General features: G+C 47.0%; 1 protein-coding gene across 1 annotated transcript in view; it reads left to right on the top strand.

Moving 5' to 3' along the window:
- Positions 1-369: 369 nt before the first annotated feature.
- Positions 370-14,155, top strand: part of si:dkey-288a3.2 (protein phosphatase 1 regulatory subunit 37) — a 21,452-nt gene continuing 7,666 nt past the window's right edge. Inside the window, exons 1-6 of the mRNA XM_027013954.2 lie at positions 370-402; positions 812-959; positions 2,587-2,742; positions 2,883-2,995; positions 5,060-5,201; positions 5,330-5,496. Coding sequence (XP_026869755.2) covers positions 370-402; positions 812-959; positions 2,587-2,742; positions 2,883-2,995; positions 5,060-5,201; positions 5,330-5,496 — 759 coding nt within the window. The remainder of the gene's footprint in view (positions 403-811; positions 960-2,586; positions 2,743-2,882; positions 2,996-5,059; positions 5,202-5,329; positions 5,497-14,155) is intronic.

Raw genomic sequence — 14,155 nt, forward strand, 5'->3', positions numbered from 1 at the left:
CCCTGCTACATATAACCTAAGTAAAATGTATTTTTCTAAATATTTAATTAATTTTTGTGAAAAATATTCTACATATTGTTCCTTTAAATGCAAGTCTACAAAATGCAACTTTGTCTTTGCATTAATTTTTCGAGTTGGAAGCCACGGAGCCAGTTTCTAGTAAAGGCAAGTGCCCTTTCTGTGGTCTCAGGTCTGATCCGTCTTTTGATTTGTATTCAAAGTGCAGTGAAAGTAATGAATTACCATGCATCAGAGATGAAAATATTCACACCGCAGGATATTGCTGTATTCGCACTTTGATTTTAATGGATATCATTACACTTCACTTAAGTTCACAACGATATTATGTTCAATTAGCAGCATCTCTAGATGAAAGACTACCTAGTTGAACTACCCCTCATGGTTCCGTGGACTTCAATGCTCAAACCAAAGGCATACTCTTAGGCAGCATTATATAAGATCAATCACATTCTCACCCACAACAAAACAAAGAAATAAAAAAATCTGGACACTTTTGAAGTGGTGGACTAGGGGATGAAACCTAACAATGGCCCCCAGATCTATAGCAGCCTCCTGTCACTGTTGTTTTTCAGTTTTGACGTCCTGGCTCTTTCAGACAGGCTACTGTTTGATAGGAGATGGGAAGGGAGTGAGGCCAGTCCACAGTAAGGGCAGAATCAGGCCTCCCTCTCTCTCGCGCTCTCTCCCCCCACCCCCACCCCCCTGTCTCTCCCTCTCACAACCCCTTTTTCTTTCCCACTCTCTCTCGCTCATTCTCTCCCTCCATTGCCTCACTGTCCGCGCTCTTCAGAGTGAGTGTCTGCGGAGGCTGGACGCCTGTAACATATCCCTGCAGGATTACCCCGTGCAAGCCCTGTCCAAAGCCCTCCACACCAGCAGACTGACTGTGCTGCACCTTGAAAACACCTGCCTGAGTGGTAGACCCCTCTTCACCCTCGGTAAGCTCCCCACGCTCGACACCGTCCAGTGTAGCGGGAGAAGACTAGCAGCTGGAAATGCTAGATGTTGTAACATAGAAGATTTAATTAACTATAATACTTTTGGTTTTTTTAACTCTTTGAGATGAGGTGAGTGTACTACACAATTGCACATTAATTAATATATATGGGAAAAACATTCCTTGTCTAATATACATACTGTTTCACTGTATTGTATTGGTAATGTTTTAGTGCTTGCTGTAAAGATCCAAATGTGAATATTAGTAATATTTGCTAAATATAAAAGAAACAAAATCCTTTAGAGTCGTGAAAAATCCATAGTTGGTGTTTTAATAATGGTCTGTGAGCCTTGCATGTCCTCTTGCCTATGCTGGCTGAGTGCTAGGTCCAGAGCATGGTGTGTGTGTGTGAGAGAGGGAGAATATGTATTGTCCATACATGGCCCTGGCCAGCAGGAACAGATGACGAAGGACAGCGAGAGGACTGGCAGATTTTGGCCCGGCGACCTTAACAGTCAGACTCAGCCAGGATTAGATGTCCTAATCTTCTGCCTGTCACTTTACACGCTGTTGCACCGATCCGTGAGAGCCACTGTGGCCAGCTCACTGTGAGACCAGCTCGCTCTCGCTCTCCCCTGCATGGTAGCTCCTCTAAGAGCACCGCTCTTCAGCCATTGCTGCTGCCCGGCTACCGAAGCTCTTCGCGTCACAGGGGCGGTCCCACGCCAACGCCGGCTGAGGAGGTGCGACTAATTAACTGAAGCACATTAGTCAAATTGCGTTACTCTCTCCTGGCTGTCTGTCGCGCGAGAGCTTTGTCAGGCCTTTGTCCGTCTGGCATAATGTCCAGATTGAGCGGAGCTGCAGCTGTTTGATCGCGGTAATGTCCCGGCGGAGGAGAGCGAGGGCCGATCCGGCTGCGGGTCATTAAGCGAGAGCGGCGCGAGAGGACCTTAAATGAGCGGGAGGACTCGAGTGGCACATCCAGCGCGCGCGGGGCTCTGTTCCTTTAAGCACTGCCTGGATCCGTTTGATATTTTGGGGCCGCGCAGGCCGCCCCCTATGCTTCTCGGCAGGACGCACAGCTGCTGATCATTGCTATCGACCGGCAGGTCCCTGATTGCAGGACTTGCTAGCTCGCGCAGTAGAGTCCCTCCAATCAATCCAACGACCTCCCCCTCCCTCCCCCCACTCGTCTCCCGCCGTGTGTGATGGTGATGTTGGCATTCGGCATGCAACCAAAAAGGTCTGATCAAATCTGTTGCATCGATCCAGACAGGCGGCTGTGTGAGGCCACGGACAAATAGCCCATGAAAGGGTCTCCATTTTGAAAGGACACGTAATGATGTTGTCGATTACAATGATGACCACAGTAATCACCATGATGTAAATAGTAAGGACCCTAATAATAAAGTTAGTCCAATGAAACGTGTGAGTTTCATTTGAAAGGGCTGCTTTCAAGGGTGTTTATATGTGGTGCTCATCTTTTGTTTTTGAATTCATTGCTGAAGTGTTATCTCTTTTTCCCCTCGTAATTTTGTAATGACATACTATTGTCACTCCGCAATGAAATAATGGCAGCTAATAGATCTAGGCGTTGAGGTGATTTACAACTTTCTTCCCCCGAGTTGGTAGCTTGAAGAAGAACACAGTTCTCCAGGAACTTTACCTGTGTGACAATGAGCTCAACAGCTACCAGGACTCCATGCAGCTGGGACTCCTCCTCAAGTACAACCGCACACTCCAAACCCTCGACCTCAGCAATAACACGATATCCGACTCTGGTATGCTCGCGTTTTTGATCCTCCGTGCTCATCCCAAAGTGAACATATCCACTCGTCCTAGTGCATGTACAGTTCTTTACTTCAGTTTTGGAGTTATTTTAAGTTGACGGCCTGCTGGCGTCTCCTCTCTCGCTCCACAGGCCTTGAGGAACTCTGTGATGGTCTGAGAGCTCAGAAGTACGGCTTGAGGGCGTTAGTGCTGTGTAACAACCAAATTACTCACCGTGGCATGACTCATCTAGAAAGTGTTCTGGTGAGTTATAGTGCATATTCATTAACTCTGATGTAAAAGGGGTGTAAGAGTGCGTTTATTCAGCACTGTTTACCAATTAGTCTGATGACATTCGTAATATGCTAATACATTATGACCCAATTTTCCAGACACGAAACGAAGACTAAAAAAAAAAAAAAAAAACATTGTTGGTGGAGATCTGCATTAAAAGCTCCAGTGAAAAATAAATTCCATTAAATTCATAAGAAATATTAAGCGTAAATGCTTTTTAGAAAGTGTGGCATGTATGATTCCTACAAAAGACTAAACGACTGTAACATTGTCTAAACAATGATGGACATAACCAGCGGCGCAATCCGACACGCTCAGCAACACTACATATGTTAAATTCTCCAAAATTACTGTCCAGCGGTAGCATTTAAGACTTAATGCTGGTTGTTACAAAGGTGAAATCTGACTGTTATTTTTACACTGGAGTTAAACCGTGTCTGGAAAATTGGCCCAGTAGTCTTTGCCACCCACATTACTGTAAGTCTGAAGTTTCTTTAAGATGATATTTATATGAATAACTTTGTGACCCCAAGGGGTGTTCTTCCATGACTGCTAATAATAGATTAGTTATTTCTGTAGTTTAAAGTTGAGCAAGCATGATAAGTTGAAATTCTCTCAAATGGGACCCACAAACCATTTTTATACAAGAAGCGCCTGCACGTCTTTATGACAGCTGCTCGATTCTTTTGTCTCAATAGAGTTTGACAGACTAGGAGAAAAGAAAAGGGAGCAAAAAGAAACTGTCTGGCTTATCCTCAGTAGCTTATATGTAATCCCTAATAATATCCATTCCTCTTTGGTAGCTCTGATTGTCAGAATAAACTGTACCTTTCTGTCATTTGAATGGCGATCTAAATCAAAAGGGTGCAAATTAAAGGCCTGCTTTTTGTATCCTGTTGGCCGCTGGCACATAGACAGAGAATTCATCCAGGCCAGAAATAAAGCGAGCTCACTCCTTTTTGCCTGCACCAAATAAGAACAGTTTGATTAAATAATAGATATGTGTTTAGAGGGCTTTTTCATGCGCTCTGTCATTAAGAAGGATAAGTAGACGTCCACGCGGCTGTAATGAATATAATTAGTGCAGTGGCTGGTCGTGTCGAATATGACACAGGAAGGGCTGTTATTAACCTCTCTGGGGTTTTTTTGTATGTCTTTATTCTGCTGTGCCTTTAGAGGAAGGCAGTAGCAGGAGGAATGAATGGGTTATTCGGTCAGATGAGGAAGCTCCCTCTTGTCAGAGGAAGCTAATTAAATCATGATATTTTCCATATTGTTTGGGTGGCGTTCGTGGAGTTCTGCTTATGCATCAGGCGGATGTCCTTAGTGATGTCACGCTTGTTTTTACTGTGGGACGTTCATTAACTGCCAACAAAACTGGATAAGGCAGAGCTGTTATATGTCAGGCAAACGGTATGCAGTGTTAAATGTCTCTGTGCCTTGTTTTGGGGTTATCATTATTATTACTGTCAGTGCAGTACAGTAGTTTTAAGTAGACCGATGAACAAGCCAAGCAGATTTTGCTAATGAGTTAGTATTCATGCATGACAGAGTCACTAACTCTTACAACTACCGTTACCACAATGCTGATGGTGTGTGTGTGTGTGTGTGTGTGTGTGTGTGTGTGTGTGTGACGTGTTGTCCCTGTGCTGCAAATGAAAATAATTATCGCATGGAGTTAGCCAGTTTTTAGTTGTTCAGCCGAGAAAAGGGGTTTGGCCGCATGAGCGTAAAGGGATTTGAGAGAACTAGCATGGTGTCCATCCCGTTCCGCGAGGAGGAATCTCCCTTGTGTCCTCTGCTGTCTCCTGTTTCCTGTAGTTGCTAATCTGGCTACAGAAGGGACGCTGCCGATCGGAGACTCGCGCTGTTCCTGCTGCTGTTATGAGTCACAGAGTTTACAGAATCGCACAAATTTCTCTCACCTGTAACCGCACCTGCAGTTGCGAGCTTGTAGATTTGCGTGCAAGACACTGTGGTTGCTTGTGACTCTAGAACCGCGTTTCGCCTCAGCCGCCTTCGATTTTGTTGCAGCCCATGTCGCGATCACTGGAAATGTTGGACCTCGGCAGGAACAACCTGGAGAACCAGGGCATCCACATCCTGAAGGAAGCACTCATAAGCAACCGCTCTCTGACCCAGCTCATACTGGCATCGGTTGGGATAACGTGTGAGGGTAGGGATCCCCGGCCCGCTCTGTTTTTCTGTCTCTTCCTCTCCTCGCCTCTGTCCTGCCTCGCTTCATGCTCTCCCCACCTTTGGACCTTGCGTCTGGTCAGATGTGGCGTTTGGTCCTCGTGACAGGTGCCGTGCTGCTGGCGGAGTTCCTTGCCGAGAGCCGCCTGCTCCAGACGCTGGACGTGAGGCACAACCACGTGCTTACTGGAGGCCTGATGGCGTTCGCCTTGGCCCTGAGGATCAACCGCTCCCTACTACAGTTAGAACTGGACCACAACCCCAAGGAGGAGACGGTCAGTGAGTGCCAGCTTCACTCGGTTCGGAGCAATTCTCCATCTGTAACACTCTGCATGCCCATAGGAGCAATTTTATGTTGAATTTTACCCTTGCAATGCGTACCTGAGGAAATACAGTTAAAAGCATTTTTCTCCAGCATTTAAAAGAACAATAAGCCAACAAGTCTGTTAAGTGCTTATATACAGATGAATATGCATGGAGTGTTGCGGAATGTTACGGTTAGTTGAGAGGCATCACTTTCTGTCTGGGATTGGTCAAGCATGCGGGTTACTTATTCAGTGCGAACATGTGCTGTTCTGCGAACCAAAAAAGCATTACTTCTTAAAGCACAGCATATCCACCAGCTGCAGGCAAAATCACCTGCTGCCAAAGTTTACAGCCCAAACTTAGTTCCAGATAGACGCCCAGAGACTTTGGCTGCTGCTGGATTTTCCGAGTTACCACTTCCAGTATGACTGCGAAAGCCCTGAAAAAATGTTGCCGCGGCTTTAATGCAGTGCCCCTGCACGATTAGAGAGGGGAAAAAAATAATTAAGCCAGGTTGCCATCTGTTTGTCATGATTTTATCTCCTCTAACTTATTTGCATGTTAAAGCATTAATTAAATTCTCTGAGGAAAGTAATGCTCACTTTAAAATACACTCCAGAGCTTCTCTTGTATGGAGCCGAAGTTGTTTTATTTTTGATTTTCCGGTGTATTCACACCCCCTTCTTTAAAAAAAAAAATCCTTCTGTCCTGTCAGTCAGTTCTATCTCATAATGTTTTTTTGTTTTTTTGGTTTTTTTCAGTTCAGTCATTAACGCTCAAAAAGGGTCTTTTGAAAATACACAGTATTTAAACACAGCTCAAACACAGGACCATGGTAATATTTCTGCTGTGCTAAATTAAAACGGCGTGATATTTAAACTTATTTATTCGAATGGAGGCTGTTCTGCAGCGGCTGAGCTCAGACACTGCTGCGATTCATCTGGGCCAACCACGAAGTGGCAAGAGGAGTGACGATTGTATTAAAAAGAAAATCTTCCCATCAGAAATCAGTGGGTGGTCAGATCAAGTGTTGTGATTCAGTCTTGTGGAATTCCCTGGGCCTGAGAAAAGTGAAAATTTCTCTTTTTTTCTCAAAGAAAAAGCGTCTGTGTCTGTGTGGGTCTGAGTGTGTGAGTGTGAGTGCGTGCGTGTGCACGTGTGCACAAGCATGTGTGTGCATGAGTATATATGTGTGTGCATTCATGTGTGTGTGTGTGTATTTTGCAATTTGGGATGCGCATATTGAATAGGGAGGAAGGTAGCAGGGAGAAAATGTCGGTCTTTGGGTCTTTGTTTACAGCTCCTGACTTGGCATGTCTGTTGATGCTCTGCTTCATTTGCTCATTGGCCTATTTGCCGTTAATTATTAATTATTTACCCAATTTAAATATTCATAGAGGGAGCGCTATGAAACACAGGATTCCAAGGGCGAGCTATCAGTGGTCGTAGCAAGGTGGCTGTGTTGATTTTACCTATCAGGGCACTTTGTCAGTCTAATGAATGAACAGTATTCATGACCATCGTCCGGAACCTCAGCTCATCAAGTTTAAGGTTTTTTTCATGTATTGTTTAACGTGTATGCATTTGTTTGTTTATTTGCTGCTTAAATATTGGCTCTAAGCTGGCCAATGTCAAACCACACGTTGTAGAACCTAAGTGAACGCTAAGGCGATCAAATGCCCCACCCCCCCAGGCCAAATCTAACTGAACCGTTTGCTTACAGGCATGGTCGCCAGGCAGAATGCTATCAGGTTGCTGTGAGACCCTCCTAAAGTGTCAGTAAATGCAGGTGGAGCTGCAGGGAAGAACTGGGGTCTTGTGGGAGAGGCCCCGTTTGGAGTTGAGAGATGTTTGGGGACTTTGAGGGAGTTTGAGCTTGGTCATGCTGTCTGGCTGTCTGATGGTGGTAGCTCGACGAGAGACGGAGAGAGAGAGAGTCAGAGAGAGAGAGAGAGAGAGAGAGAGAGAGAGAGAAAGCGAAAGAGAGAGGAGTTCCCTCGGCTCATGGCACTGATGACAGATCAGCTCAGCCCTGGGCCAGTCAGAGGCTCATACAGTCTCATACACGTGCAGGCACACACACATGCACAAGCACAAACACACTCAGAAGTGCACATGCATATATGCACTTACATATATACACCATTCACGCACGCACAAACGTGCTCATGCATGCACACATGGACATCGCAATGGACATCACATGGACCAAGCATGGACAGAGAATGGGGACTGAAGTGAGTGCTTAATCTGGCCTTCCCCACACAAAAAGTTACAACTGAACGGTAGACATCACACACACTAGAGCTGATGACATCAGGTGGGTAGAATGTAGCTAAAATTACTGCTTATGCAAAACGCAAACCTGGGAACACAGCATTTGATTTTATTTATTTATTTATTTTCCCCCCATTCCATGCCCAGCGTTCTCGGTTAGTGGCACCATGTTTAGCAGGTATCAGCAGGCTGACAGCATGCACCATATCATAGTGATACTTTCACGAAACCTTCCCTTGTCACGTTCACAGCGTTTTGGGGCATGAAGACAACGGCCCGATTTAGAAAACGGGCGTTCGGCTTCACGCGAAGCGTTCATCAGAGCTAGCCCTCCAAAGCTGCTGTCGCGTCTCTCTGCTTCTTGGAATTTGCTAGCTCTCGGGTGCAGACCCTACCTGGTTATCTAGATACCACTTCAAGCCCCACCCGCAGACTGAGTGGATTTCTGACCATCTCTAAAATAACTAAATCCCGACTCGCCCAGACAGCGCACAGAGATGTGGCCATTCTTTGACTTCAAGACTTCAGCTCGACATTCGGCACCCCAAAACTTCAAAAATTGTCTTCTTTTTTGAAATGTGTATGTATCTCTCTGCCTCTCTCCACATCCTCGATCCAAACAGTCTTGCTGGATTCCTGACGTGTTTTCGGGGGCAAAACAGGCATATTTGCCAGCTGTGTAATTTACTGTGGCACTCATTTGCATATTAAAGCATTAATTAGCCCCTCTGAGTGCGGGAGCGCGTATAGTGTAGTCATCGGACGTGTAGTCGCGGGGGACGGTGCGGTGTTTGGGTCTGGGGGGCTGCCGAGGGGAGCGTGCCAGTCTCTGGGTGCTCGTGTTGACCATGCGGCGCGCGCTTGTCGGCTTTGTTTCCACCCCCACCCCCACCCCACTGGAGAGTGGGATGAGGCGGGGATGCGTTGCTCAGTTTTCCGGCTTTTTCCGGGCTCTTTGATGTGTCACACTTGATCTGTCTCCCTGTCATTTTAATAGCTCGACTCCCCCCCCCATGAGTGCAGTCAGAGGTGTGACCTACCGTTTCGCAGGAAGGAGGTTTCTTCCTTTCTTTCGTTCTTTCTTTTTTTCTCTTCATTTTTCTTTGCTAGGGAGGGGAGGGGGAGGTGGAGGGAGCCAAGGAGGGAGAGTGGGAGGCGGTGTGGGGGAGGCGCAAGAAAGTATGAAAGACAAAGTGTTATGCAGTGGAGGCTATAGCATTGGATTGTCTTGGGTATACATGTCACAAAGGACATCAATTTTGAGCAAATATTCCATATTACAAAGGCATATCTTGATAATCTGGAAATACCATAAAAGAGAATTCTTGACAATTTGAATGTGATTAGAAGGATAAACAGACAGTGTCTTCAAATGCAGTATATGCAAGGAAAAGTAACCTAAACTCTTGCTTCGACCGTTACTGTTGGACTGTTTCAGGAGGCTGAGGGTGGAATATGTCAGCTCATATTTGATATAAGTGGATTCCGGCTTTCTCTCCCTCTCCACTGCTGGGAATGGCCCATTGGATGAGTTGCCCATCAGACTTTTTGCATTTCCCTTCGGGCATGTCCTCCAACGCCACGCTCAAGCGCGCCGAGTCGCCAGCCACCCGCACTTGGGCTCATCTGAATATCATGAAGCCCTTGAGTCGCTGCCTTTATCAGGGGGCTTCATCCACCGAGAACCTTCCTTTCCCTTTCAAATGCCAGCGGTGGAGGCAGACGGAAGCAGGCACGCTAGCGCCCAGGCTGCCCCTATGAATATGGATGCTTTATTAAGCGCAAGCACCGCGCCGCCTCTGTCATCCGGGGAGGCGGGCGGGCACCTGCCTTCCCGGCCTGGCGCGCCTGCCGCCACGTTTGGGCTGATTCCGACCGCGAGGAACCAAGCAGAGGCCTCCGTGTCCTCGTTCTGCATTTGTGCCAGCCGCATGGATGGCCCAGGAGATCCGCGGTGTCTTGCGTCGGGTGGAAGGAACAGGCGTTTGGTAGGGCTGAGACAAGCATGTTTCGGTCCTGTGTCTCTCCTGTTGCCTGTCGGAGGTGAAAAAGAGACTTCTAAACACTGATAAATAATCAGTACTGCATTAAATGCATGCAATCTAAATCCCCTTTCAGACCTCAGATATGAGCTCATTTTGAATATGGAAATTAAATTGAGTTATAGCTTAACCTACTATAAGAGTGTGAGGCTTGTGTTGCGCATACATTAGGACAATTTCTGTGCTAATAGCATGCACAGCTCACATACCGCATGTCCTAATGTGTGGAATTGCTTTGTTTATTGGAAAAACACCCCGATTGAAGGGTAACGCTGCTCTTTGTGAGATTTCTCCCTCAACAGAGCGATCATTTTTCAACTTTCAAACTTGCTCTACGTCACGGTAAGTGAACAGATCAGCAGTAAGGCAGAAGTTGAATTCGAAGCATTTCAGAGCCTCCTTTTCCCACTTCTCACCAGAGCAGCAAGTGTTAGTGGCTCACTCCGTTCGCAGGCCTAAACAGTGTCTGGGAAGAGCACACCTGCTTCGAATTAGCACCATCACCTTTCAGCAAACACCATTTTCAGTGTGACTTTGAAAGATTTTTTTCCCTGTCAGGGCTCTGCATCTCTCTCTCTCTCTCTCTCTCTCTCTCTCTGCCACAGTGGAACTCAGGAGTCCTGTGTTTGTTCCACTGTCCCCCTGACTTCACTAGCAGGTCGGTGGCGTGTGAGCAGGCCCACGGAGGGTAGTCGGGGGTGGGAGCGGATGGTGAGGGCTGGGTAGGGCATTGCCTGTCTGCATCCTCGTCCCTGTCACGCCGGCCCAGGCTGCCTGGGCACCATGGAGGGGAGATAATTGGATTTGTTGTCACCTCCAGTGGCTGCCAGGAGCGGGCGTCTGCTCTGGTTAGCGATGAAGACATCAGTGTGACAGGGACCCTGAGAGAGGATCAGCTGGTGCGGTGGGCACCACTAATAAAGTGGCAGCCGCACCGCGGCCAAGCGGCCAGGGGGAGGCCAGCTGTTCAGGCGCCCGCGTCCTCAGGCCAGGCCGGAGAGGCAGCCAGGACTCTCGCTCCAGACTCACAGAGGTAGGAGGGATCGACCTCTGGCCCTCGTCCGCATGGGCGGAGCCGGGTACCAGGGCCGGCCCACTCTCACCCGTCCCCCAACGAGGCGCTGGGGCTACAGGCCCAGTTCAGGGCTGGGTGCCACCACAGATGAGCGTGGCGGACGCGCGGGGATGGCACCTGTTTGGCGGTGGGGCTAGCTAATGACGGGCACACAGGTGAGCAGCCCCGGTGGTAATCAGTTGCTCACTCTCCACCGCTCCATCACCGCAAGTCTGGAGCTGATCTCAGCACCACGTGCCATATCCTACAGAGAGCATCCCACTCGCTCTCCAAACGCTGCACACCCGCCCCAACAACTGCCTATCCTTCCAGGAGTTCAGGGCAGACTGACATTCGTCAGCCACCAACCAAACAAGCATTCCTCATGGTTGCATGACTTTTCGTGGAGCTTTATTTGAACAAGTAAGTGCCAAACAGCATTGCTAATGGTGTTTTTTATATATAGTTTTTGGATAAAAGTAAAATTCAAGAGATATGGAGCTTTAGCAAGAAACCGGCTGATCTGATCTCAGTGGCAAGGATGCGCATATTATCTACTGTAACTCTGCCACCCCACTGGCTGATCTGACTACACTGGCATGGAAACACATCTCAACATTTGAGCTTTTTTTTTTCTTCCCAACTAAAATAGGTGGACAGTTTTTACTTGTACTTTTGGATACAAGTGACTTTATACTTGTATCACATATGTTTTTTAATGACATATTCATTATTCATAAACAGGAATATCCCTCTTCGGTGTCCAGCAGTAGTCTGCCAACACAGAGAGGATTCACAGCTTTTTCATGCTACAAATAATGACATGAGAATACTGGTACAACAAAATTATGAGTGATGTGGAAATTCTGAGAACATTTAGCATGCAAAAATACATTGTATTTTATGTATACTATGTATAAAATAATATATATAACATATATAAAAAATACAGAGTACAGAGTGTGTGTGTGTGTGTGTGTGTGTGTGTGTGTGTGTGTGTGTGTGTGTGTGTGTGTGTGTGTGTGTGTGTGTGTGTGTGTGTGTGTTTGGTCACAGGAAGCTGGCCCACTCCTCCCCAGCACAAGGTTTCGGGTCTCGGTAACTGCCTGTACTGTTGTGGGTGAATGTGGCTCTTTTGCCGACCTGCTTGGGCAGGTCAGCGTCGGTCCGGCCCTTGCCATGGTGCATGCTCCACCTCTCCTTAACAGCAGAGAGAGAGGAAGACACAGGCGGGGAAATGAGTGGGTTTGTCCGAGCTCAGACATCTCTTGTTCTCCGGGGATCAATTCCAGAAGCACTCATTCAGCTTGCGTTATTCAAATGAACACCTGAATATGCACACCTGTGCACGATTTGTAAAAGCTTGGTTGTTATCTGATAAGCACTAGCCCAATAAGGATATCACCAGCAATACTTTTATACTTTGTATACTTTTAAGCAGACAGTTGGATTTTGACCTCTTATTCCTAGTTTTTCCGGATCTTTGTGGGATAATAACATTCCTCCTGATGTGCACCCATGAATCTATTTGTTACGTAGCGCTTTTCTGTTTGGGAAGTTGTGACTCCCAAGTAACAAGGGCTCCCACATGAGTTTGTTTGCAGAGCTAAGCCAAAGAATGTGTCGGTAACAGGATTATTAAAAGGAGAAATAAAAGTACGCTTCCGTCCGAGGACTGTTGACGCAGACCCTTCCCACCGCATGTTAACCGAGCTCGTGCATGTGTCATTCATGCATTCTTTGACCGTTAAGGATGAAATGGTGCCTTGTTTAGCACCAAGAGCATATTTGTCCTTGTGAAAATAATGAGAAGAAGAAATATTTTTCACTGAATGATTCACTGTGTATAATTTGCTGTTAAAGCCAAGGTGTACTCCTGCCTTTACAGCTTGGTTTGAGATATTTGACACCACCTGGCAACTGAAAAACCTCAATATATACACTGAAGACATTTCAGGTGCAAGAATTTTGTATCAGAATCCACGACGCCGCAAGAGAAACCAGCCAGAATTTGGCAATCAGTGCTGTAATGTTTAATCGGCAATCCTTTAGTGTACCTGTTCAATAAGTCTGGAAAGGAGTGAGATTTTTGGGCCAAGATGATCATTATTGCATGAATCAAGCATTCAACCAGCGAGAGCTTCTCCATGTACTCCAGTCCACATCGTTCCACCAGAAATCCAGTGACGTCTCGTTGAAGCGCCGAAAGGTATTTCGGTGGTGCAGGTTTGCCTTCCGCGCGTCCCGTTGCCGCGGTGAGCCATGCACCCGCGGTGACCTTGCCATGCCATGGCTCCCGCTGCCAGCATGGGGGGAGGGGATTACTGTGACGCTCGGCTACCTTACAGATGGTGCGTTGCCGTCACTCGCTCCTAATCTTCATAGCGCGGCGAAGTGAGTCATTAAATCAGAGCCAACCGCACGGCCAAGAGGATGCCCATCACTTCCTTATTCACCGAAGATGACACGCGCTAGGTTTTTTTTCCCCTCTTGTGCTCTCTCTCTCTCTCTCTCTCTCTCTCTCTCTCTTCCTTTTTCTTCATCATTCTGTGATTTCATCTGTCTTTTCCTCTATTTCTCTTTCTCTCTTGCTCTCCTCTCTGATACAGATACTTTCCTCTATGGTGATTTCAGTACTTCACCGTTGAGTGATTGTGTGTTACTGTCAAATTAAAGCAAAGGAAAATGCATTCTGGATTACGTTTTGCATCACAGCTGATTTTAGATGCAAATCAAACTGCACAGTCCTGGGGCCTGCACCTCATTCTCTCTTTGGGCCTGTCATTCATGCATTTTATTATTATTATTATTATTATTATTATTATTATTATTATTATTATTATTATTACTATTATTCAACCTCTCAGAAAGACCGACTATGGGCATCTCACCTGCAAAGCCTGCCCTGTGCTATTCAGCTACAACCACCAATAACGCTTTTGCATTTAAAACCTACACGCACACTGATGTGCTTTATGAAACAGTTGCCTCAAAGACCCGTGCTCACTCCGATCACAGAGGCTGGCATTCATTAGATGGCAGGGGTCGCGCGGAACGCAAACAAAGGGGTTTCGTGGGGTGGAGGGGAGGGAAGCCATCAGGTCAGACCTGCGCGCGAACGATCCCCCCTTGGTCGCGCTCGCGAACAAGACCCGTCTCGAGCCGCGGTGATATTCCGCCGCAAAGCTGTGCAGATCAATTAAATAAACAGCCACCGACAGCCTGTAGCACTTCAGTCTGCCCCAGAGGTCACAG

This window comes from Electrophorus electricus, chromosome 13, assembly GCF_013358815.1.
Source record: "Electrophorus electricus isolate fEleEle1 chromosome 13, fEleEle1.pri, whole genome shotgun sequence".
NCBI lineage: Eukaryota > Metazoa > Chordata > Actinopteri > Gymnotiformes > Gymnotidae > Electrophorus > Electrophorus electricus.